This window comes from Neolamprologus brichardi, chromosome 6 (genome assembly GCF_056152115.1).
Source record: "Neolamprologus brichardi isolate AB-2024 chromosome 6, ASM5615211v1, whole genome shotgun sequence".
Taxonomy (NCBI): domain Eukaryota; kingdom Metazoa; phylum Chordata; class Actinopteri; order Cichliformes; family Cichlidae; genus Neolamprologus; species Neolamprologus brichardi.
Window position 1 is genome coordinate 30,405,171 of NC_142109.1, and position 25,191 is coordinate 30,430,361.

Consider the following 25,191-nt stretch of genomic DNA (forward strand, 5'->3'; position numbering starts at 1 on the left):
GTCTGTTTTGAAATCATATTAAACTACGAGCATTAAGTGATACTAAATGCTCTGATACTAAAACAGAACTGCTGCTTTAAGGGCCATTAAAGCTACAAAAGACCCCAGATCTTTTTAAAATTATTAATCATCCTTTAAAGAGTAACTTATTTCTTATCACAAACAACCAAACAAACAAAAAGGTAAGTTTTTTAGTTATTTCTTTAAAAGAAGGTAGAAAAGACTGTCCTGACAGCCAGTGACGGTGTCCTCTGAGCAAACAGTACATCTTAGCAGGATATACTTTCAGTATATTTGGGGCTGATGTGGAAATAATGCTCTACTTTAAGTCAAACTATATTTCACTCTGTCTATATATTGATTGAAGGAAGCATCTGTTCGCCCTTGTGTGTTTGTGTCTGTGTCCCCAAGCAGGTGTGGACAGCTCGCGTGTGCAGCACCCGGACACGTCTCAGAGTCATGTGTCACTCCCTTTCTCGCCACTCACCTTAGGCTTTTGTGTCGGCTCAGTTCACTTCAGCACTGCTCCGCTAAGCCTCCTCTCCTTAATGACTTTCTTTGATGACGTCAAACCAAGCGTGTAAAATCATGCGCTAAAATTAAACTTAATCAGCGCTGGTAAACAGAAACCTGGGGAGCTTATAATGCGAACAGCGTGTTTCAAAGCGGCAGGAAGCATGCTTCCGAGCAGATAAACTTTCCTCCTCAGAACAGCGCAGTGCTGCACTTCAGTGGTCGGGTGAAGACACAGCATGCAAAGGGGTATTGCTCCAGTTTTTGGAATTCAGCGAACTCGCTGGATTAATGCAGTGCTTGTTCTCGAACTCGCTGGTTTTTGCGGACGTGCTTCAAAACGTTATTTCAAACAAGAAAACGCCGTGAAGGCTAAAAATGAGTCAGATAAAGTAAACTGGCTGTTGTGTGGACACTTCAGCACCACGGAGAGCGCACACTAAAACTCACTGAGCGTCTCACAAACAAATCATTCTGTCCTGCGTGTGCCGTGCAACTTTCTAACCAATATGTAGCAGCTGGAATGAGATAAAGTATCCGCAGATTTTACTGTTGGATCTGGATCAGATCACACAATATCACACTGAGCGCCCCCCCCAAAACTATTACAGCATATTACGCGTGTGGCACTTAAGTTTGAATGTGTCATACTTTTAATTTTAGGTTCATATCCTCTTCGATCTTTGACATTTCGCTTTTTGCCAGTGTTGGGATCACTTTGCGCATGTTGGGACGGTTTTCCCTCCCTGTGCTGATCCGTATGGATGCGCCAGAGGGGATTTTTGCGCTCGTAGGGGAGGGACGTATGAAGTCAAGTTGGGATCATATCAGGAAGGAACGCACCGACAAAGCGAGATAGACGACACCAGGGGAGAGAGGCACATTTTCACGCCCTCTCACATTATTTCTCGTCTCATCGATTAAAGAGACAGGCTTCCTTCAGGAAAAAAGTGAACAGGATCCCCAAACGACACAAGGGAGAGATGCAGTCTGTGGAGAGATGGACTTTGCTGCTTTTACTCGTGGGTTTGAAGGCGCAAGGTGAGTGGCGTTTATTCAAGGTAGAGTTATATAGTATATTCTGCAGATCACAGACGCATGAGGATTCTTGACTGCATGGTTTTCAAGGCTCCAGGACACTGGAGCCTCTCTGCGCGTCAGTGTCTTGATAGTTAACTTGGTGATTCTGGGGTGATTAGGCTGAATTACTGTGCATTCTCCGAGGCGTCTTTTAGTAACTTTGTCTTTTTCTGCCATCCTCCAGTGCTTTGTAGTCATCGCTATGTCGACTCCAAACTTTTTCTCGTTTTTATCATTTGAATAATTAGCAAAAAATATCGTCAAAATATGCAAAAGATTTCCTGCCAAAACATCAATTTTAGGTTTTTGCACTAAAACTTATTTTCTTACGACTCTAACACTAGGTCAACAAAAATGAATTGCGGAAAAATCTGGAGAAAGGCAAATGAATTTTGATGAATGCTAATTTTGTTTTGAAGGGTCGATGTGATTTCACTAAGCAACACAGATTACAGTTCCGTTTCCCCGTTTACAGGTAGCGAGACTTTTGGAGGTTATACGAGGCCTGTGTCAATTTTCTTTATTCACACAGAAAGCAGATATGAGGGTTTTAGTCGGGAGGAGGGGGCTTGGTCTGCTGCAGGCGTTTGATAAAAAAAACCCTCCAAGCAATGCGTGTCTTCGGATGAATCTGATGACCTTATTTCGTTTCACCCCAATTACTACACTAATTAAAAGTTGTATTCATTTCTTGTTTGTTCTTATAGTTTGTAGCAAAGGATAGGAACAAAACATTACATATTTAGCATGAGATACGTTTAAAGTTATCTTGTTGAAGGCTCGTTTGATTGTTGTAATAAAGTTAAACTTATAATCATTAAGGTATTTTCAACTAGCGGTAAAAATAATCGACTAAACTAAAACATACAAAAGTGTATGTTTTTTTTTTTTTCCAGACAAGAGCAGCTTTGTCCAGAGAAGATTCATAAAATATATATAGAAAGGTAGGAAAAGAGGGAGGACGCAAGAAATGACTGATAGAAGGAGGAAAGAAAGCTAGTCAGTGAGGAAGCGAGGAAGTCGGGTAATGAAGGGTTGAAGATAGCAATGGATGAAGGGCGATGAGAGAGAGGGGGGGAAGAAGATAAAGATGAAAACAAAGAAGAGATGGGAGATAGAAGAAAGATTGGAAAAGAGGGAAGATCTGGTGAAAAAAGATTCATAGAAGAAAGAAGGAAAGATAGCTGGGGTAGAAGGGAACAGGAATGAAATGTCAAAGATAAGAAGGAAGTGAAGGGGAGGAGGAGGAATGGAGGAAATGAGAATGGAAGGAAGAAATAGTAGGAAGCCAGAATAAAGGATGAAAGAGAGAAGGAAAGAAGAGAAAGGGGTAGGCAGGGCAGAAAGAAGGAAAGGCATTGAGATGAGGATCAAGGAAAGGAGATAAGGATGCCATCCAACTTGGAATGATGAAAGGGAAGGAAGAATTTGTGATTATTGATATGCAGCCAGTATCTTAATCATTGACCGCAGCTGAGCAGAGAGCCTGGATCTGACCTGGAGCAACTATGTGGAATAAATTCGCGACAGTAATTATGTTGCAGCATTTCCAAGCTTTAACGTAAACATTCGCTCCAAGGGTATAAATAGCAGCTATCTGATTCATGCATGGTAGCAGGCAGACGTTCTTATGGTGTATCAGCCTTTATACACATTGTCAAAGGAGCTTGCAAAGAAAAGCATCTGGACTTCTTTAAGTTGCTTGAAGATGTTTCAGCTCTCATCCGAGAAGCTTCTTCAGTTCTAAGGTCAAATGGTGGGGAGTCCCAGATTTAAACCTAGTGGGAGTTTCCCCCACAGAGGGACAAAAGGACCCCCTGATGATCCTCTAATCGCCTGAGCAAAGGTGTGAAACTGGGTGTGGGTCCCAATCAGCCAGGGTTTCGGATGAGCTCGTTGTGAAACCTGGTCCCACCTTATCATGCGAATTCCTGAGGTCAGATGGCCCAGGATGTGAGTGGGCGTTAAGGTGTCTGGGGAGGGAACTCAAAACTGGATTATAGATGGCAGACAGTTGGTGTTGTAAACCACCACCTCTGTTCAAAGATGGTCGCTCGGTGGACATAGATGGCTTCTGACACATTCTTTATTCCAAGTCCATATCACGTCTGTACCTAAATCACGTCACATGAATTTTGGAAAAAACTAAACTTGACCCTTCATCTGTTGTTGTAACTAAATTTAATAAACACTTCTAAAGACAGTGAGCTTCTAAGAAAGAAGCTGAAGCATTTTGACCAGGTATCTCACAAGATTACTAAGATGATGCTGATTTTCATGCTTTACAGTGTAGGAAAATTTCAATGTGGGGCATTTAAATAAATTTAGGAACACAAATTAATTCTAATAATCAGATTAAATGTCATGCTTCTTGGTGATAATTTAATGACCAAATCCCATGTTTTTACAAATTCCCAAAACTGACACCACTGAGTCCTGGTTCCTCCAATCAGAGATGATGATGATATAATTGAGAGAAACTCTATAAGGAACATAAACATAACAGTATCATAAAATCCTGTTGCAAATAAGACAAGATTAATCCTAATCTTGGGATTTAGTGCACAGGGCGGTAAAAAAACCAATTTTTATTCCAGTTAATTATTTGAATGCAGAATGCACTGTTTGTTTCTAAGAGGAGCTGCTGCAGATTAGAGCTCTGAACTTTAAATTCGATACAATTAAACATTAAAGGTTACTGTGCCATAGCCTGAAAACAGAGACGTGGAAATTCCTTTAGTTTGTCTGCAGATCAAAGCGAAATTCATTTTATTGATGGAAAAGGCATTCTTGGTACGTGTTCCAGTAGTTGAAATTCCAGCCGAGTAAACAAGAAAGACTTGGCAGCTCAATTCTAAGCTTAGAATCCAGTCTAAAAATATAAATATATATAAAAAAATATTTATATATATTTTCTGCATCACCAGCTGAATATGTGCACATTTCAGTGAATGTGCACTGCACAGTAAAGCTGTAGGCTGTAACTTTACAGTTGGGTTACATTTGTGATGGTACTGTAGTTCCTGCTTAACAAGTTGCACAAATACATTCAACAGGACAGAATACATACTGCACATAAAAAAAATAAAAACATGGCACTTCCAAGTTTACATTGAAACTCTGCTCTTGAGCAAGTTATGCATTCAGCACAAGTTACCATGGTGATTTAACCAGGTTAAAAAAAAATAGAGCCTCTTTCATGACACGCAAAACTCTGACTTTAAGCTCAACATAGCTTCCTGACCCATAAAACCTGCTTTGTACTACTCCCCTGTGACCAAGTGATGAGTTGGATGAGCTGTGCACGCAAACATTTACTCCATCACTTCAGAACGGGACATTTTAAAGGACTCGTCTTCTTTTTCTGTTTCAGCACAGTCTACAGCCAAAACTGGCTCACGGGCAGTTCAACATTCACTTCTGACCCTGTGTTCAGTCAGCCTGCACAAAGTTTGCACTAAGTTTGGAGACACTATCAGAATACAAACTTCTGTACTGGTAAATGGACGGGTATATATATATATAGCACTTTTCTGCTCTTTCTGAGCACTCAAAGCATTTCTGCACTACAAGCCAAATTCACCCATTTACACACATTCATGCAGTGCTTTATTCTATGCACTTTAAGCACTTTTTATCTGTCTCATACACGCTCACTCACACTCTGATGGATGCGTCTCACTCGAGAAGGTTCAGTATATTGCCCAACGTGAACTGGAGGAACCTTGGAATGAACTACAAACTTTCCAAATAGTAAATGGCCTGCTCTACCAGCTGAGCCACAGCTGCACCTAATCTCAAATTAGCAGTGGTAATGGTCTTTAGTGATTTGTGACACTGATTAATATTACTCGCATGAATTCATCCTTTTTGAAAGCTGTGAATGTGCGAAACGTGAAAAAACTTATGTAACCATACCTTTAGCTGCAGTTGTGTGTAAACACCAATTAAGCAAGCAATGTTTAGTTTGCCTGTGGTGATTTCAGAAGTGCTACTATTGTGTGTTACTTTAACTTGCATATAGTCACAGCACTGTCCCTTGTATTCAAATAAAGGCTATTCTCATAATGTAATTGAATGCATGACTGATGATCCGGTCAGTGAACTGCGGTGATAAGGTGTGTGTGTGTGCCTGCATGACTGCAGCTGCGTGGTAACGAGGCTTATATCACGGTAACATTTATAGCGCAGAACACAGAGCAGAGGGGGCGTGGCTAAATATGAACTGAGTCACAGATAAATGTGTTGAGAGGACCTCATGTTGCATCCCTCGCTTCACATCCGCCGGTTTTCATAAAGGCTGAACCTGTTTGTTAGAGTTCCGTTTTTAGAGTAGAAGGCTTCGGGTGATGTTTGTGAAAATGTGTCCATTGTCAGTTGTTAAAACTTATTTTGTGGATAAATGTGTAATTTTACAGTTTTTCTAATGGAATATTGAGCTAAAGATACTTCCTGTCAACATCAAACAATGGCTTCTCAGTTTGCATGCAAAATATTTCTCACTCTGGCATGGCTCAAAGTCAAAATGATATTTCTCCTACATCCAGAGAAAGGAATATATGGGCACTTACATTCCTGGTCAGGGTCACATTCACACCTAATAATGACAAAATGCACATGCTAAAATGAGAAAAGGAACACTGAGATATTGAACTACAAAGGCTGAGCGCTTTTCTTCCATGAAACATATTCAAATTCATGTAACCCACTTTTTTGTGAGCATGCCTTCAGGGAAATTTCTATTAGATCTGCTCATTTCAAAGGTGAAAAAAGTTAAAAATGGATGAGAACTGCGAAATGTGTGCAGTCGAGCATGGATGTCATAAGTCCTTCAAAAAGAGCTATGCTTGACCAATATTAGCATCCGCTGAGAACGTCGGGACAAAAAGAATACAATAAAAAAGACAAATCAAACAAAGCTGTTTGTAGATTTTGCCTGAATACAAGTGTGGAGCCTTTGCTGTTAAAGGCATCAGTCATATCTCACGGTGTTCCATTAACTGGACACACATCCACACACTCACTGCTCCACGATCCTATCTTCCTGGGCTTTTTGCACCTGTCTCTCACTTTTCTGTGACTTCGCCTCTTTCTCACTCACTAATCTCCCAGGTTCTTTTCCTCTCATCGGTCTTTTCTCTTGTTTTCCTCTCTCTCCTTTTCCACTCCCACTTAATCTCTGCCACTTAAATTCAATGCATTTCAGCTCAGTTTACAGGCACTGCAGGAAAAATAAACACTTCAGCTTTATACAGTGTTTACCATATAAGCATTGTACATAAAAAAAGAACCCTCGTCTATCTCCATTCCTTTCTGTTTCATTCTTTCTCACTCTCCTTTAAAAGCATTTGCATGCTCAGGGGAGGCTAAAGGCTAAATGGCTTACTCTTACACCAGCCTCTCACACGGCCAATAAAACAGTCTCTTCTTTAACAATAAGCATTATCTACACCAGCTTGTCTCCTGTTTCCTGTTTCTGTACTTTTGAGTCCAGTAAGTGTATATGTTGTTAACTCAAGCCAGGATATTCCCCCCCCCCCCCCCCCCCGTATCATACACTGTAGCTGTCTTATTTTTTGAGTCCCATCAAAAAGATGATCCGCTTAAACAGTAAAGAACAGAGCTGTGCAGTGGTGTCAAAAGACAAACTGAGATGCTTCCTTTAAGTCACTAGAACATCTCTGTAGGAAAGATAGCTAAGCAGAGCAGGCAGAAATAAAAGGGCCTTAGAATCTTCTCTTTCCCCCATTTTTCATCACAGCAGTGGATTAGTGCACCATATTTGCAGTGCAGGTTAAGGTGGCCAAATTAAAGACATGCCCAAGCTAAGGAAAATAATCAAATTAGAGGGGAAAAAAGAGAAAATAACTAGGAATCTGCAATATAAATATGATAATTCAAAGCTTATCTCAAGACAAGTTGTAACTCCTCCCACTCAAGGAAATAATTAGGCAACTATTGAGTAAAAAGTGCACTTGTAGCAGAACAACTGTTTTAAATTAATATTGGAAAAAGGTTACCCTCGGGGTATCCCATGGGAGCTGTTCAGTATAGGGTGTCTGCCTTGCTGTTACAAGTCATTGGCCCCTGTACAAGTAGAACGACATCTTGGTGTGTATTGCTGGCAATAAGTTGGAGTTGTTGCCAAGAGGTGTTGGACTTTGTCACCGATTCTGTTTGGAGATTTTAATGGGCAGAATTTCTAAGTGGACCTTCACCTTGGTGATTTTGTGCAGATGATGTGGTTCTGTTTGCCTCATCAGGTGGTGACCCGTAGCTCGCATTGGAGCAGTTCCCACCCAAGTATGAAGCGGCGGAAATGACAATTAGAACCTCCAAGTCCGAGGCCATTGTTCTCAGCATGGCCCAATATATTCCATAGAAAATGGATGGATGGATGGATATTAAGGGAATAATCCTAACTACAGAATGCTTAAAATCAACACATTGTCCCTAAATCATCAAAATCCCATCCTTCATACCATCCCTGGCATATCCCCTGAGGGATTTTATGTTATATGGAGTCCAAAATAAGCAGCAGTGATTGACAGTTGCTGGGTCCAAACCAGAAGATGAGGTACAGTTTGTAGGATAGTTGAAAAACATATAGATTAATCAAATGCATATAATAAACAAAAGACGGATTTGACGAATTGCACATCATAACGTATTTTTAGTTATGCTAACAGTTCCTTCAGCTCCAATCATGCTAAAATTACAATTCTAGTGTAACTGCTAGGGATTAACGCCTTACTGAATCTTTTTTTTTTTTAAACGCTGTTCTTTAGTATAGCTCTATATACAGCACATCCATATTTGGGGATCAAGCTAAGCTTGACAGACTCATGTGCTTGGTAAGATATGAGAGAGAGCTTAATGAACTATCAACAGCAAAACCTAAAAATGTAGTCTTGAGTACCGAGAAAGGCGCATGTGTGACCGTGATTTTGTTCTTATGCACCTTTTCCCAAATCTCATTTTAATTTTCACAAGTGTGTGAAATATGTTCCTATCTACATAATTATTTTTTTCCCACTCTTTACCCCATTTGATGCATTAATCCTACTATGATGAAAGTGTCCATTAAAAATTGGGAAGTTCTGACTGGTGGACTAATAATTGGCAAGTGAGGGTAAATGTAATAAATACAGATCAAAGTGAGTAGATCATTTCACTTTAACATGTTTTTCTTTAAGTCTCGATGGGGAATGCATCTGACCAAGCTAAATGTAGGCATACATATGTGTGTGTTTGTGAGAGTGTGTGCATAAATGCCAGGTTTTGATCAAAGAATTGGTTTAGTCAGTGGACGTGTAGCAGGGAGCAGCTCTGTCTTTGTAATTATACTAACAAGTAGATGAAGCACCGTGACAGCTCGTTTTAGCTCATTTTTTCTACTTCATTTCTTTTATATTTTAATTCAAATTTCATTTTTTTCTGTTTTTGTCTTTTTCAGTCTATCGCTTGTATCCTGAAAAATATAGTCATTGTGCAACGGACTGTTTCCTTTTTTGGATCAGATGTGAAGTGTCTGTTACCATACTCCCTTTAAACTCTATTTAGCACAGCATTAGCACATGCTAAGTAGCTACCAGACAGCAGGCTATGAAGTCTGGAGTCATAATCTTCTGAGTGACATCTCAAGAAGGCTTTGCTTTCAGTCTGTCTCTCCTCTCCCTTACGCCCTTCTTCTCTCCCTCCACTTCTTGTCTTGGTGTTTCTTTCCTTTTTTCCTCTCTTGTTGTTCTCTCTAGAGGGCTGTCATCAGAAGTTCAACACCAGCTAGCTGGTGTCATTGTTCTGTGCATAAAGATGGTTATCTTCTGCCTTTGAGCGAAGCATCTTGATGTAATAGGGTCAGCAATATTTCATCATCAGGATTTCAAGGACGTCTCCAAAGAAGTCCGTTTTAATTAAAACATTTTGCTCTCATGTATCCCAAACTCAATTTGACTGCTGTTAGTCAAGTAAGAATAGCATTTATTAAAACAAAAACAAAAAAGTTTGGGAAATAAATAATGAAACACCCGAAGGTAAAATCTGCTTGTGTCTTTGAGGTGACAAGTTTTTAGAAGTTCTCCTGAACATTAGATGTCTCTTTGTCTTCTGTCTCTTAATTGTTGTGTTTTTGTGTACCTGCTGTTTTAGCTGTTTCTTTTGTCCCTTATTTTGTGTCCTCATTCTCCTTGCAAAATACTCTGTCCTGCATCTTCTCGCCTCCATTCAAGCTGCCCTGCAGAGACGAATGTGGTATTGATCTAGATATATTTATAGAGCGTGATGGGGAGCGTGAGCGGGATTTCTGCGTGACAACTCCAAGAGCACTGGGGGGTCTTGAAGGATGAAAAGTGGGTGATCATCCTCACAAACTGCAGGAGTGTAAATGATGTGACTCAGTTGGCTTCGAGGCAGCAAGCTGTGTGGGGAACTTTAAACTTATTGCTTTGATACAGCTCACTTTGAAAACTTGCACAGCTTACACAACCCCAGTAACCGATTTATCTTGGTCCTGAATGTAGTTTCAGTCTTCTTTAGAATAAATTCTAGATCAAATGTAATGATATTAAAGATTCTAGCTCTGCTGGATTATTGATGGATGTAGTTGCTGGTGGTAACAGTAAATGTGGTCTAATAGTCACAGAATCCTGGAGGAAACAAACACTTCTTGAGCTTGGACTAAAACAGACACAACTAGTGTTTCTGTTTATAGCACAACCAGACACATTTATGTTCATTCAATATTTGGTCTCTTTTCATCACGCCAAGAACAAATGTGATCTGACTTTGTCTCATGCCAGTAACTCTGTGCCAACAACACAGCTAAGCAGCTTTGCTGTGATGGCACAGGAAAGTTGTTAACCTGGCTCATAACCTTCTTCCATTCCCGTTCATCAATTATACTCTTCTAAACTACCTTAAGAACATGTTTGTTTTTGTACATAAAATCAACAGCTGCTAGTCTTTTCACTTGGTGAAGATGCAGCAATGGCTAATGACTTTTGGACAGTTGGTCAGCCGGTCCTAAATGCTGCAATAATTTTAAGGTGTTTTTATTTTGTGGCAGTTCTGGTTAGCGTTATAACCTTAACTTATAAGATAAGAGGCAATATATAGTGCAATTATACTGTTGTTACTAGTATCCAGGAGAGTCCACATAGACGGTTATGCCACATAGACCTGTACCAAGTAGTTGTTAACTGCTGCTGTGATGTGTTCGTTCCACTGCTTTGTAATGTCCTGTTTTGATATTTCTTCTTTTAGAATCAGAAATCAGATGTGACATAAGAGCAGCGGAATCTGACTGTAAAGCTACACGTTCACTGGCTACTGTAATGACATACTTGTGTAATAACAAGTGTTAATAGAGGTCAAGTCAGAAATCCTTTTTCTATTTTGCATAGGACCAGAAGTCTTTTTGCAGTAATTGCCCATGGTGAGCATTATTAGGAATGCAGGTTTAAGGTATTTCTGTACTGACATCACTTCCCATGTTACTGGCATGTGTGTTTTGGACAGAGTTTTCACGTTACCCCACAGTGAAGCCAAAAGTTTGAAATCTGAATCCTGAATGGGGAACAAGCTTAAAGAAATAGCAGCTCCCCTCACTCCTCACACACAAAAAACTTTCAGCACCTCATCTCCTGTCCTCAGGCTGCAGTCTGCAGCTCCTCTGCACTATGTTAAAATAGCTTGCTGTGCATTTCCCACTAAATAGACAGATACTAGGCCTGAAGCCTTCAAGGTTCCTTCCTGGAAGTAAATAAGGTCTTCATGTTTTGGTTACATACACACCCCTTAAGCTTCACTCCTGACAAACACCTATATATAGATACATTATGATAACTCATGCTCTCATATGGGTGAACATTGACAGCTTCCTACACCTACCAAACTATAGTTACCATTATTCAGGAGAAGAGAAGATGACATGCATGTCACAGTGATTTATTTACATTTAGATATCACATGTTTATTTGAGTTTAACTCAAGTAAGTTGATATTCCATGCTGTCATCAGTATGGTAACACCTGTCCACAGTGCTACGAAACAGGCAGAAGTAAAATATTCTTCCCTCATGATGAATTACTGCGGTGCTTAGTTCATTACTAGATTCATGTCAAGTCAATGGATTTTCAACAATATCTGTTTAGACTGTACTGAAGCTTGCTAAATCCACTGTCACCGTGTTGCACTGCAAAGGTTGAAACCCCACTACGCATTATCCATGACTTCGGGGCTCAGCTTTAGCTAACCTACAGGAAATACTGATGTGTACATAAGTAAGTTGTCTTTCAAGAAACCACAGGAAACAATGCTACTAGGTAGCTACCTTGCTACACATTGTAGCAGGTAGCTGTTCACTCTGTCTAACAACTGGTGCCACACACCTGGATTACAGTGGATTCTGAACTGGAACTGCTGAGTTATGGGTCAGACAGATGAACAGTGACTGAGCTAAAAAATAACAGGTCTAGTAAGATTTTAGGCAGTCCAGAAAGAAGGTGCTGAGAAATGAACAGAGGCAGCGAGACTAAAAATGTTGCTCAAGAGGTAAATGTGGAAGGTGGGTGTGAGGCAACTGTGTCCTCAATGAAATGATGACCTTATTTTCCTCTTTTGCAGATTTTCAGTTAAACAAATGATCAGAAAGAAATGTAAAGGAAATAAAAAAAAAATCCAAATAAACTAGAAAAACAACATGTTTTGTTTTAATTATTATCATTATTATTATGATGGGTTTTTTTGCAGCATGCCAGAATTGAAACTTGACATCACTGCTCTTGGCTTCCTTATTTATCATTCTTCAATTTTCATCATTTCAAACATACTGAAAAGCACCCTAAAGGTTATCTCACAGCACACACTTGATCAAAGCACTTTCTTTACTCTAATGATCTAAGCAGAAAAGTTGTAATCTAAAGAGAGTTCTTCATAAATTTTATAAACTGAAAAGACTTATTGATGTTTGGTGCGTTGAATCTCAGAAGAGTCAGATTTTTCTTTTCTATTTTATTTTAGTTCCTTCTTTGTTGCGTTCTCAGTGTTTTTTTAAATCCCTGTCTTAGATGAATTTCTCCTGTTACATCTTTGTTTCACCCTCAGACTGCCTCTCATCAAAGGCTGAGGACCGACTTTTCAGGAAGCTGTTTAGACGATATAATCAGTTCATCAGACCAGTGGAGAATGTCTCTGATCCAGTCACTGTGGAGTTTGAGGTCTCCATCTCCCAGCTGGTTAAAGTTGTAAGCTTTATGACACACACACACACACACACACACACACACACACACACACACACACACACACACACACACACACACACACACACACAGGTTTTTAAAGACTGTAATGTAATGCTGCATTTTCCACATTCTACAACTGTCTTGTTTTATGTATTTGTCCAAATGTATCTATGCATTTGTCACTCATAGCAACTTCTCAACATTTTACGATAGTCTGTGTGAACAGTGAGTTGTCATTCCAAGAACATCTTCATCACATTTCCTACCTTTGAAACTGAAGAGCAAAAAGATAAGCCGTGGAACGAGAGAAGTGAAAGCGCAAAGTGAATGCAGACTTTATTTAGTCTGTTCAATTTCACAGATTCCAAAAATGCCTCACAGTGTTTTTATACAATGCTGCTGTGCTTTGACAATGTTAAGTTCAAAACTGGTGATGGAGGTGGGGGTGCTGTGCAATCCCCAGTGAAAAGAGGTTTTCACCTCAGAGTGGAAATCCTGAGATTAAGAGGAAATTGCCAGCAGGGGCCTTTTTCCAGACTGGATTGTGAGGTACCTCTATCTGCTTGCTCAGCGAGGTGAGATTAATTTAAAGGTGAGCGCCTGGATGTCAATGTCAGGGTGTGGTAGCACTACATGAATGTGTCATTATGTGTGTGTTTATGCACACATTTTCACCTGTCTGTTTGTCTACAAGACATGGCTTTTACAGAGTTCTTTAAGTCGATTCTGTATAATGTAAAAAATATTAAGACTGCAAATCAGAACTGAATAAGGACAAGGCGTAGAGGATGTAAACTATGTAACCTTTTCATTTATTAGGAACTTGCTCACTATTGATCCTCTTGGTTAATCATATATAACAGAGGACTAAGATGTGCACATTTCTTGTAGTCCCTTCAGTAGGCTGAAGCAGCAACACAGTCTGTCTCACACATGCACAAGCAGACAGACACAAACACACCCACATCTGCTGGCTAATGAGCTCTTTTCCTACTCTGTGTCTCTGCAGGACGAGGTGAATCAAATCATGGAAACGAATTTATGGCTCAGGCATGTGAGTAACCATGTACGCACACAAACACGGATAAACACATCACACACAGCATGCATTAACAATTTCACTGACCTACCTTACAGCTGAGGTCTGCAGAGAGCCGGGTAAGTGAAGCCCGACGAGGTTCATATGTTCTAACACATTGTTTACACGCACTAAGCAGTATGGGATGCTGCAGTCTGTCTTTTAGCTGTGACTTAATGTTACATTTAGTTGGAATAAACAGGAGAGCACGAGTGGATAAGAAAACAAAGACAGCTCACATAAACACGGAAATGGAATCAGCCCAGTGATCAATGTTAGCATTATTGCTAGTCACGCTCTGCAGCTCAGCAGATCTATAGCTACAGACCCTGAACTCTTGACCTCACATTGCCAGCCAATAACATTTCCTCTCTTTCACCTCGTTGATAACATTTTGTTTCCTCTTCCCTTTTCCCTCCACTATTAATCTGTGCTTAAAAGATTACAAATACTTCTTGTAAGCATTATTGATTTATTTTTATCTTTCTTAAATTGGTGGCTAATTGCTCTACAAAGCCAAACATTTTGTAGAATCTGATGTGATTCAGTGGTGCTGCCATCCCCGAGCTTTCCAATTAAAATATATTGAAATGCCTGTATAGCACAATCTCCTATATTGTTTGTAATGGCGTGGCTGTTTTGTTTACAACAAGTCCTTGCTAATGACAAGCAGTGCCAACACTACAATCACTGACAAAGACACTGGATCACAGCAGTGGGTTTACAGTGGAAGCCACTTTAGAAATCCGCCCCTTGATGTATTTATTGCAACTGTTCTGCAGTTTGACTGCAGGGGATTCTTTATTCAATAGCCTTAACACAATATTTTTAAACATCCTAGCTGTGTACTCTTTGAAACCTAGCTCCACTGACTATTTTATGTAAGTGGGAGGAAAACTTTAATGTGATACATATACATACAGGTTCTTTGAGTTCTGTAGATATGTAGACACATTCAGGTGGGCTGAACCTCATGGTTCAAAGTAAGCTTCTATCAAAGACTAGAGATGCCATCGATCTATTAAAAAATCTAACTCTAAACAAATAAATAAATAGTGAAATACATGTTGAGTTAAATATGCATCAAAATGAACAAATAGCATTTCTCCCTTAAGTTTATTAAGTAGGCAATGAAACAAGTAGAACAAACAATAAAACCTATTTCCTAATTAATCAGTGATAACATCTTTGACTTGGTCTGCCCTCCGTTTTCAGGATGATACCTGCATATTAATCCGTCTTGAGTGAGTGATCAGTAATTATGATGGTTACTCATTTCCTCAGCAAAAATCAATAAAGATTCAGACAACTGAGCATCTCCCAAATTTTCAAAAATATAGGTTTGGCACAACATGTTGCTATTTATAGCTAAGCCAAGGTATTACATATTTCTTTTTTTAACAAAATATGTAATCCCATTTGCTAAATGTGTGGAAAATACATGAAAAGTATATAGAGTACACAGACATTTTGCATCCTTTGAACCATAGTTTGGGTTAATATTCTCACTATTCCTACTCTTTAATTGTGACGAGGAGAAAAAACTGTGCTTTCCCAGAACGCTGGACGTCCAGTGGCATAGTCACAATATAACCATAATTACACTGGCAAGCCTATTGTTGTAAACAAACTGCTCTGTACCTGTTTACTGAGGCTAAGTAGACCTATATTTTCCTTCTTCTTTCTATTTTTTTATGCTGAAATTTTACGGTCACAACAAGCTGCACAACTGAGCCTATCATGAATTACATCGTTAGCCAATCACAATGCAAACTCTCAAATGAAAAAGGCAGTGTTGCATGAAGTGGTTAATTAAACAGCTTCCAGGTCATAACTGGGCATTAATCTGCCTTTCTAATGAATGAATTCATCTTGAATGACATGCAGATAGCCAAGACTAATGGATATACAGCTCATGAAATGCTACCTACGGATATGTTGAATGCACTCTTCTTTTATTTCTGTCAGGGAGCTATTTATTCATACGCCCTGTCTCTATGCGCTGCTCTTTATGCAGGCTATTGTTGATATCACATAGTGTTATTTTGTCACTCACGAGCTAATGTAGAAGCAAATGAAAGCCTTCAGATTTGTTTTCTCTATAATACCCTTATTTAGCACTACTGTAAAAGATCAAAGAAAGTTCTGCCTGCAGTATAAATATGTTTTTCAAAATATTCCCAAGAAGGGGGATGTCTCCAGTGACTAACACTGTCTGCAGCACACAATGCAAAATATAAAGCAGATGGTTGAATCGCGAGTCTGGTAAAACTGTTTTTCCCTTCCCTTCCGTCAGATTTGGAATGACTACAAGCTCCGATGGAAGCCCGCAGAGTTTGACGGGATTGAGTTCATTAGAGTTCCATCGAACAAGATTTGGAGACCCGACATTGTGCTCTACAACAAGTGAGGCTGTCAACATCATAACACTCATAAATTATATAGCTTAGCTGGGATCTCTGTTATGGCAACAGTATGCGCTGCAATCAGTGATTATAATATAACAATTAAAACCATAATAATGGCCAAAATAAAAATAATTATTTAAAAGAATTCTTTATAAAATGCAAATGTGAATGATTATATTGATTTATTATTATTATTTTCCTGCTTGTAAGTGTCCGTTTCTTTAAACCCAGACCAGAATATGTCGGAAATTTTAAACTTATACTAGTAAATGTTTTATTACCAATAGATCTTACATAGAGGTAAAACCACTCAGACTTTTCAGTATAATATTAGAAGTGTTTTATATTCCTCTTCTTCATTGTTTTGGATATGGTGTCCAATTTTAATGCAGGTTTCGTCCTAGGTTTATCAGCCCTGTTTCCAGCAGCAGGCAGATATTTTTGTTAAAATAACTCCTAAACTCAGTGTACTGACCAACGCCAAACAACAAACAGATCATTTAGCTGCTCTAATGGTGGTAGAAGAGCAGCTAACTGTGAAAGGTGAAGAAATGAAATAAAAATAAACTGTTGATATGTATTTATCACAAGTCAGCAGAAGAGATTTTCCAAATAATGCTAATGTCACTTTTGTGCAACACCTAACATTTTCCCCTTGCTCATGAATCTTGTGGGTAATTTTTTAAAAAGCACTGACAAAGAACCCTCTATGTCATTTCAGCATGAGAATAGCCTTATTACAATATTACATTAATGGCCATATTCTCTGAAGCACAAATGTCTTTTATACCTTCAGAGTTTCCAACAGAAAATGCTGTGAAATATGCTAATGGGACTCCCTATTGTTCAGGGTCAGTTTGTGCTGCATTGTATTCTCTCAGTTTTACCTCAGTTAATTGTAGACTCATTACTTCTTTCTACTTACAACAAAGGTTCATATTGTTAATCAAAGGTCGTTTTGTGTTTCACAATAATACATATGCAGCTTTATTGTCCTCTACTATTTAATCCTAATAATCCTTTGTTCCATAACTGCTGGTTTTATCTTCTCCCCTTTCTTCTGTGCCTTTGTTTTCTCCTTGCATATTCTCTCATTGTTTGACATCTCTACCTTCCACCTAACCTCTGTGTCCTATTCACACCACACGTCTACGTTCTCATGCACTGTTTGCCATGGAAATACATTGTACGCCTTGTTATACATTCACGTTTGTCTTACACAGTGCTGTAGGAGATTTTCTGGTGGAGGATAAGACCAAGGCCTTGCTGAAGTTTGATGGAACTATCACATGGGTTCCTCCAGCAATTTTTAAATCATCTTGCCCAATGGACATCACCTACTTCCCCTTTGACTATCAGAACTGCTCCATGAAGTTTGGGTCCTGGACTTATGACAAAGCCAAGATTGACCTGGTACTTATTGGGTCCAAGGTAACTGCATTTAAGCCTCTTATAACAATAAACTATCTACTTCATTTTTTTCTCTTTCTGCCTAGTACAGACTTCATTCCAGTTAGATACAACAGGCATTTCAAACCCATTAGTTTTTTTTTAAATTCACTGTTTATTTTATTAAAGGGCACCTCCATCAATTTTACACAAAAGGTCACTTTGCAAGTAATGAAGAGCTCTATTGGGTCTGTAAAACAGGCTGTATAATGTCTTCTGCAGCCAGTGGCACAGTCAGAGAACCATAACTTCAATGGGGTTCAACAAAAAAGTGATATGTGGCAAATTGCTGTAGGCCAAAGTAGCAGGCACGAGTGCCATATAGAAGTATAGCATGGAGTCTCAAATAATTATCATTTAAATGAAATCCTTAGTTATTGAAAATATCTGGGATGGTTGCTATAATGTATTCTTTTTTTAAAAAATGTGAATGAAGCTGATAAAATAACTACAGTTTTAATGTTGGTCAAGAATGGGTTGCTGTTATATGGAAGCCCGTTTCCGCCACAAAAAAAAAAGTATCCATAACTCGAAATTTCAAGTTATTAACTCAAAATTTTGAGAAAAGTAACTTGAAATTTCGAATCTGCCAATCAGTAATCTACGTGGAATGCGCACTCAAAACCAGATCACAAGAAATTGGCGCTTTCAAGAGTACATTTGCTGATAGTAACACCATGTAATTCAGCTAATAACATAATGATTTCATAATTTGTGAAGCCAAGCTGAAAATAATCAGCAATTTGTGCATTCATGATTGGCTGTAATACTGGTAGCTTAGCTGTAGCATTTGTAGCTGAGGGCTTCAGCTTCCGGGTAACAAGGAAATTACGTCATTTATGTAGATTACTGATTGGCAGCGCTGACTCGAAATTTTGAGTTATTAACTCAAAATTTTGAGGAAAATAAGTCAAAATTTTGAGCTACTTTTCTCGAAATTTTGAGTTAATAAGTTGAAATTTCAAGTTATAGATACTTTTTTTTAAACTTTAGTGGCGTAAACTGTTAAAATATGTCTATGTGGGAACAATTTCCTTAGAAAAAGAGTTCTGCAAAAAAAAAAATTCTGCTCATTGGTAAAAAGACAGAATTTTAAAGACCTGAGCATCTAGGAAACAGTGTGAGTTCCATTATTAGGAATATAAAATCAAGCATGTAGAAGACCACATAGGGAACTAAAAGTTGGTGCTGCTTAAACACTTATTTTAATTAACTTCCTGAAAATGCAACAGTCATTGGTAACTGGATATAGCAAGTTTGTTTAATTTATTCATCTGCTATTCAAACAGATAAAGAAAACAGGTGAATTTTAAGATTAACATTTAGAATGTAACTGTTTCATGCATTAACCACTTTGCTTGGACCCAGTGGAGGTCCAGTGGATAATCAGTGGCTCCATGACATTTTTTAAAATCAAAATTGGTTTGCAACTTCTTGCAAATTCCCATTCATCATATTTACCTGAAGAAAATAATGTGGGTTATACTAACAGAAAAGGGAGCCTTTTTAATATAGCTTGTTGATTCTAAATATGTTTTTTTTTCTTCAGATTTTGTGATTTTTAAGATCTTTATCCATGTATTAGGTGAACCTGAAAGACTTCTGGGAAAGTGGCGAGTGGGAAATCATTGATGCTCCAGGCTACAAACATGACATCAAGTACAACTGCTGTGAGGAGATCTATCCAGACATCACCTACTCCTTCTACATCCGGCGTCTGCCACTCTTCTACACCATCAACCTCATCATCCCCTGCCTCCTCATCTCTTTCCTCACAGTGCTGGTTTTCTATCTCCCATCTGACTGTGGAGAGAAGGTCACGCTCTGTATCTCCGTCCTGCTCTCCCTCACTGTGTTCCTACTTGTTATCACAGAGACCATCCCCTCCACATCGCTGGTCATCCCGCTCATTGGAGAGTACCTCCTCTTCACAATGATCTTCGTCACACTCAGCATCGTCATCACTGTTTTTGTGCTGAATGTACATTATCGCACACCAATGACCCACACTATGCCGGGCTGGGTGCGCTCGGTGTTTCTCAAAGTGCTACCGAGGATTATGCTAATGCGGAGACCGATTGATGAGAACAGCAAAGTTGGGGGGCTGGACAGCAGTGGGGAGGCAGGAGGAGGTGGAGGGGGAGGAGGAGGCGGAGGAGGAAAAGGAGGGAAAAAACGGAAGAATAGCTTAATGCAGGTAAGTGGTTTTGCTCACAGAACATCTGGTTGTTGAATGTATTGGAAGTATTTTCCCTTGGTGTTGGGGTCATTACTCAATACAGTCATGTATTACACAGAACACGTTTCTTAAAAGTTGTGCAGTATGTTACTTAATTACTCTCAGGAGAAAGATATTTGTTATGCTACTCGTTACGTTACTTTCATGTTACTGATGAATGATCTGAAATACACCATCTCATAATTACAAATTACCAATATAAACCTACAGGCTACAGCCCCGCACACCAACACAAATCCCTGTCCTAATGAGGACACGCGTGATCTTTTAGGTATGAACACAAAGCCGACAACACAAAGCAAAGATGAAAACCAGCACAAAGAGACTTTCAAGTGATCGTCACAGTGATTCTACTGTAGAAACACGAACAGGTAGAAACCAGAGGCTGCAGCCTGACTGCTCGTGTTAGCATGCTGTCGTGTTAGCAGCATAATGCGGTTGTTTCTGTTCTGGATGAAGTTTCCACTTTACTGTTGAACTCTTGTCCTTTTGTGCAATGAAAATAATAAAAATGTAAATGTAATGTCCATATCCACGCTGCAGACTACGCAACTATTTTTGTCCTCCGGCACATGAACTGAAATCAGCTGATTTCAGGGCCAGTGCAAGTGGAATCGATAAGCTGGATCAATAGGCAAACAGACCAACAATTCCAATAAACTAAACTACTGGGAAGTTTTTTCTTCACAAGAACAGTGTCTTGATTATCAAAAATAGTTTAATGATAAACTTTTTTGATTCGGTTTACCACAAGTGATGTAGGTTGTGTCAGTGACAGCTGTCGTCCCGTTGTTTGCACTGAGGTTATGACTCTGTAGCAGGTCCAATAATGCTTAGTTAGCTCTGCTGCAAAGTTCACGGTCTCCGTGACAAACAAAGCCTTACACTCTTACAAAGCAATTCTGTCACCGATCATGGAAAGAGAGCTTAGTTCAGGGGTCTCAAACCCGCGGCCTGGGGGCCACTTGCGTCCCACGTCACCCCTACTTGTGGCCCATTTATTGAGTAAGGTGTATACTTCTGTCTGCATTTTTATTTTGTTAAATACAAACAAAAGTATAGCAGAAGTGTCTGCCTGGAAAGAGTACGAATTTGTTTATTTGCTAGTTCAATGAACTAAATAGCCTCAGTTAGTTAAGGGTGAGAAGAAAAACTTTGCGTTCCCGTGTGCAGTTTTGTCTTGTTATACAATATTTGAAATAAAAAAAGAAACAAAACACTACATTTTTGGAAATATTTGTGGGTGTTTTCTTGTTTTCTGGTTAGTTTTTTTGTACTACTTGAACACTAAGCTTCAGTGAAAAGGAACAAGTCCTTCCTTAATATCAGTTGATGTTTGACTGCTTAGCTCACTTAAATATCTACATATGAAACAAGCCAATGTCTATTTGGAAATAAAGGAGGGTGTATAATTAATCTTAATTTGTTATGATTCCCAACAGTTTGGAGGAGGATCGCTTAACTGTCTGGAGTTTGGTGAAAGCAAGCTCTCAACTATGGAGGGCTGCACTGGAAAGAAATGCCCCTGCCCTTGCCAGCATGGGAAGGAAACCCCAGAAACCCCAGACCCTGGGAAGATGACACGTCAGCTGAGTCACCAAAGCATCAACACAGTCGTGGCCTTTTCTGTGGTGTCACCTGAGATTAAACAGGCCATCGAGAGCGTCAAGTACATCGCTGAAAACATGAGGAGCCGCAACAAGGCCAAGGAGGTGAGGCATTCTTATCATTTGTCCGTGGACAGTAAGAGTTAAACAAATCAAATAGATGTTCCTATAGCAAAACACACACACAACAACTCACTCAGGTTTAAATTTAAGACTTATATTAACAAAATAAAAAGAAAAACATAGCATGTGCATTTCCTTTGCCCTCTTTGGGTTTGAAAGTGGTTGATAAGACAGTGAGGAAAGGGGTAACTGCTGTCATCTAAAACATCCAAGTAGAATTTTACCAAAATAAAGGTCAGCAAGGTTGCAAAATTCATATACATCACATTTAGTTTAGCTCATCTATCCTCTTTCTGTGCACTGAGATTATAAAAGAAGTCCCAGTGTGATGAAATCTAAATCCATCATTACCATTTCTCATTGCATTTCTGATTCTTTTGTTTGTGAAAGAAGGTCTATGCCTTGGCCTTTAGCTCCAGTAAACTAAAACTGATACACTGCTCCACCAAATAACATTTTAACTTGCAGCTGTTTTTTGTTGGTTATTCACACAGTGTGATGTTGAATTTAGCTCCAGTTTATATGCACATTGTGTTTCCATTTGACTAAAACACAGTTTGACTTTGGCTTTTATATTTTAGTAAGCAAATAGCAGGCATACATTTGTCACACAGAAGATACATTGTTCCAGTAATTCTGTACTTTATATAAATGTACAGACGTTCATGGAAAGCAAATACACAGTAAGCATGCATAATGTATTTATGCAAAACCACTCCATACTAACAAAAAAAAAAAAATGCTGGCAGGGAGAGCTGTTGTATTGTTGCAGAGCGTAACCTGCTCTATAAGTTTACAACAATGTAAGTTAGAAGCAAATAATTTTAGATTTGCACTGAACAATCTCCCTCCTCTCTCTGTCAGTTATAAATAAAGTGGGTGAAATCTCCCACAAGGCAAAAAGGAGCCTTTGATATGCAAAACTCGTGCCTCAATCAGCTTTGTCAAAACGCCTGTTGCTTATTTATTTTTTTTTGACGTTGTGGTTTGAATGTGATTATCATAGTAATTTCTCCCTGTGTAAATTATGTATCAGTTTTCTGTTGACTTACGAGAAATTTTCAGCTGTTCTCTCTTCTATTATTTCCGTCTTTCTTTTTCCCCCACGCTTTCTCTGTGTTACACTTCACCTCATCGACTCCTGTAACCTCAAACACACTGAGATATTGAATCACGTGCGTCTCTCTCACCGTGCATGCCTTTTCACCTGCTTTTAAATGATCTCTGTTCATGTTTATCTCTCATTTCTAACCACTGACACTGTCTTTTTACACCGCTTGTTTTGTCCCCTCCCTTACTTACAGGTGGAGGATGACTGGAAGTACGTTGCCATGGTGATTGATAGAATCTTCCTTTGGGTATTTGTGACCGTGTGCATCCTGGGAACTATGGGCCTGTTCATCCAGCCTCTTTTTGGCTTTTTCTCATAACTGCTAGCCCGTCAGGGTCCTCAGTCACCCTGTGCATAGACCAATCTCAAACAAGTAACTAATGGACTCTCAGTTCTCAGCCGACAAATCAAACGACAGAGTTTTTAAGTCCTCAGCACTATCTGGTATGCTGGTTTTGCTGGTTTTTTGTGTTTTTTCCCTTTTGCAGCAAATAGAAATAAAGAAACAGTGAAGTCTAAAATGTTCTCGACTGGCAAGTAAACTGTATAACAAAGATGATTCCTACACATAAGCTCATCTTTCGTGGTAAAATAGATTTTTCTATAACTCATTTTTTACCTCTTGACCATGTTTGTTCATTTGTACTTTTAAAGTATCTTTAATACAAATATTGGACACATAATGATTTCCTGTGTAGTTAAATTTGTTAACAGCCTCAGAGACAGAGCTTTGTGGGTAAAATTCTAGCATTTGCACCCTCCTAAAAAGCAAAACCAGTCTACCATATTACTCAGATCCATTTAGCTCTCAAAACATACATGCTAACATCTATATTGCTAAAATTGGCTCATCAGAACTGGGCTTTTCTAACCAGTGAGTGATCTTACAATCGTGACGTCCAGCTTTTATAGTCCATAGGGGCAATGAAGTTCACACAGCTTAATTTTGACCTATCTTTTCCTTTTGGGAAATTTTGTATACTGCTTTCATAAAAATTCTGCCTCTGGTAAAAAAATAAATGTGATAAAGAAGTCAGAAACTCAGATTTATGCCTCATCCTTATTTTGCCAAAATATGTAATTGATTGGTTTTTGTCTTGTAATAGATTTCTGTAACAGTCTGGCTCAGCTCAAAACTTGGCACACTGAATAGTCCTTTAGGACTGGAACCCAGACATTCAACAGATGCTTGGAACGTTGTACTTCCAGCAGAGATTATACAAAAACTGAACTTAACACTGCAAGATTCCCCCTCTGAGCTGACTGATAACTGTCATACCCGTTACCCAGTCTGATTCATCAAGAATTCCACTGTCAGAGCCAGTCATGCTTGCTGCTTTTTTGTGCCATTTCCAATTACAGTTGAGACTACTGGCATGCTTGGCAGTGCTTTTACAGATAAGGGCAGGCTGTTCTTCTATTTGTAATTAGAAACCATACATTTATAAATGTTCTCTCTAATTAATGTTCCACGAGGTAATTGGTTGGCCTGGTAAATATTGGATTAAATGGTATTTGATTAGTTGCTCCTGAAATAGCATTACATCTATTAATTCATGAGAGGATTCTATCATCCAATTCCATGGCGACTAATTTAATCTTTTTTTCTTGTCACTTTTGATTATTATGAAGCACAAACGTGATGAAAGAAACATGTATCACAGAAGTTTTGATGGCTTTGACCTATGGCTGGTGATATATTAATCTGAATTTTGGTTTTGCACATTGTGAGATGAATGGTATATTATTCATAAAAATCAAGATTTAATTGCTCTGGCTTTACCGCACAGCTCCATTTTTATCTCTCTCTCTCTATATATATATTTATATATGAATTGTACAGCAATATAAGCTTAATTTAATTTAATATGTTGAATTTAATTTATCCTTCTTTTTCACATCATATTATATTATATTTTAATGTACCTGAAATAGACAGCCTTTGCTGAAAGAAGCAAATATTGTTTTTGCAAAGGAGCTTTGCCATTCTTTGTCAGACTGTCTGAATTTCAAAATAAAATGAGTATTTCTTCAAATAAAAGGGGTTGCATTTAACAGAAAAGGTTTGCGATGATGCTAAAAAAAAAATCTATGACTTCATTAAACCATTTTTTAAATATACACTGACATTCACTGTTGCATATGTGTGTCATTACTCTAACAAAAAGCTGCCAGAGGTATAATCAAGCCCGTTGTTATGTCGTATGGAAGAGCTTGTTGTTTTGTGCTATTCAGACATAATTTTAGTGTTAGGGTAAAATGCATAATTACACATGACATTGCCATATAATCATGATTATCAGAGGGTCAATCTCACAGCTGCACATAGCAGTCATTGTT

General features: G+C 38.7%; 1 protein-coding gene across 1 annotated transcript; it reads left to right on the forward strand.

The window, feature by feature from the left end:
- The first annotated feature begins 1,293 nt into the window (after positions 1-1,293).
- LOC102789888 (neuronal acetylcholine receptor subunit alpha-3-like) lies at positions 1,294-23,306 on the forward strand. The gene is made up of 8 exons (XM_006790595.2): positions 1,294-1,554; positions 12,697-12,836; positions 13,846-13,890; positions 16,211-16,320; positions 17,546-17,753; positions 19,357-19,968; positions 21,453-21,722; positions 23,045-23,306. The coding sequence occupies exons 1-8, from the start codon at positions 1,497-1,499 to the stop codon at positions 23,168-23,170; spliced, it is 1,569 nt and encodes a 522-aa protein (XP_006790658.1). The 5' UTR covers positions 1,294-1,496; the 3' UTR covers positions 23,171-23,306.
- The last annotated feature ends 1,885 nt before the right edge of the window (positions 23,307-25,191 follow it).

Coding starts and splice junctions, on each gene's coding strand:
- LOC102789888 (XM_006790595.2), top strand. CDS start 1,497: ATGCAGTCTGTGGAGAGATGGACTTTGCTGCTTTTACTCGTGGGTTTG. Junction 19,969..21,452: donor GGAAGAATAGCTTAATGCAG/GTAAGTGGTTTT, acceptor GATTCCCAACAG/TTTGGAGGAGGATCGCTTAA. Junction 21,723..23,044: donor GCCGCAACAAGGCCAAGGAG/GTGAGGCATTCT, acceptor CCTTACTTACAG/GTGGAGGATGACTGGAAGTA.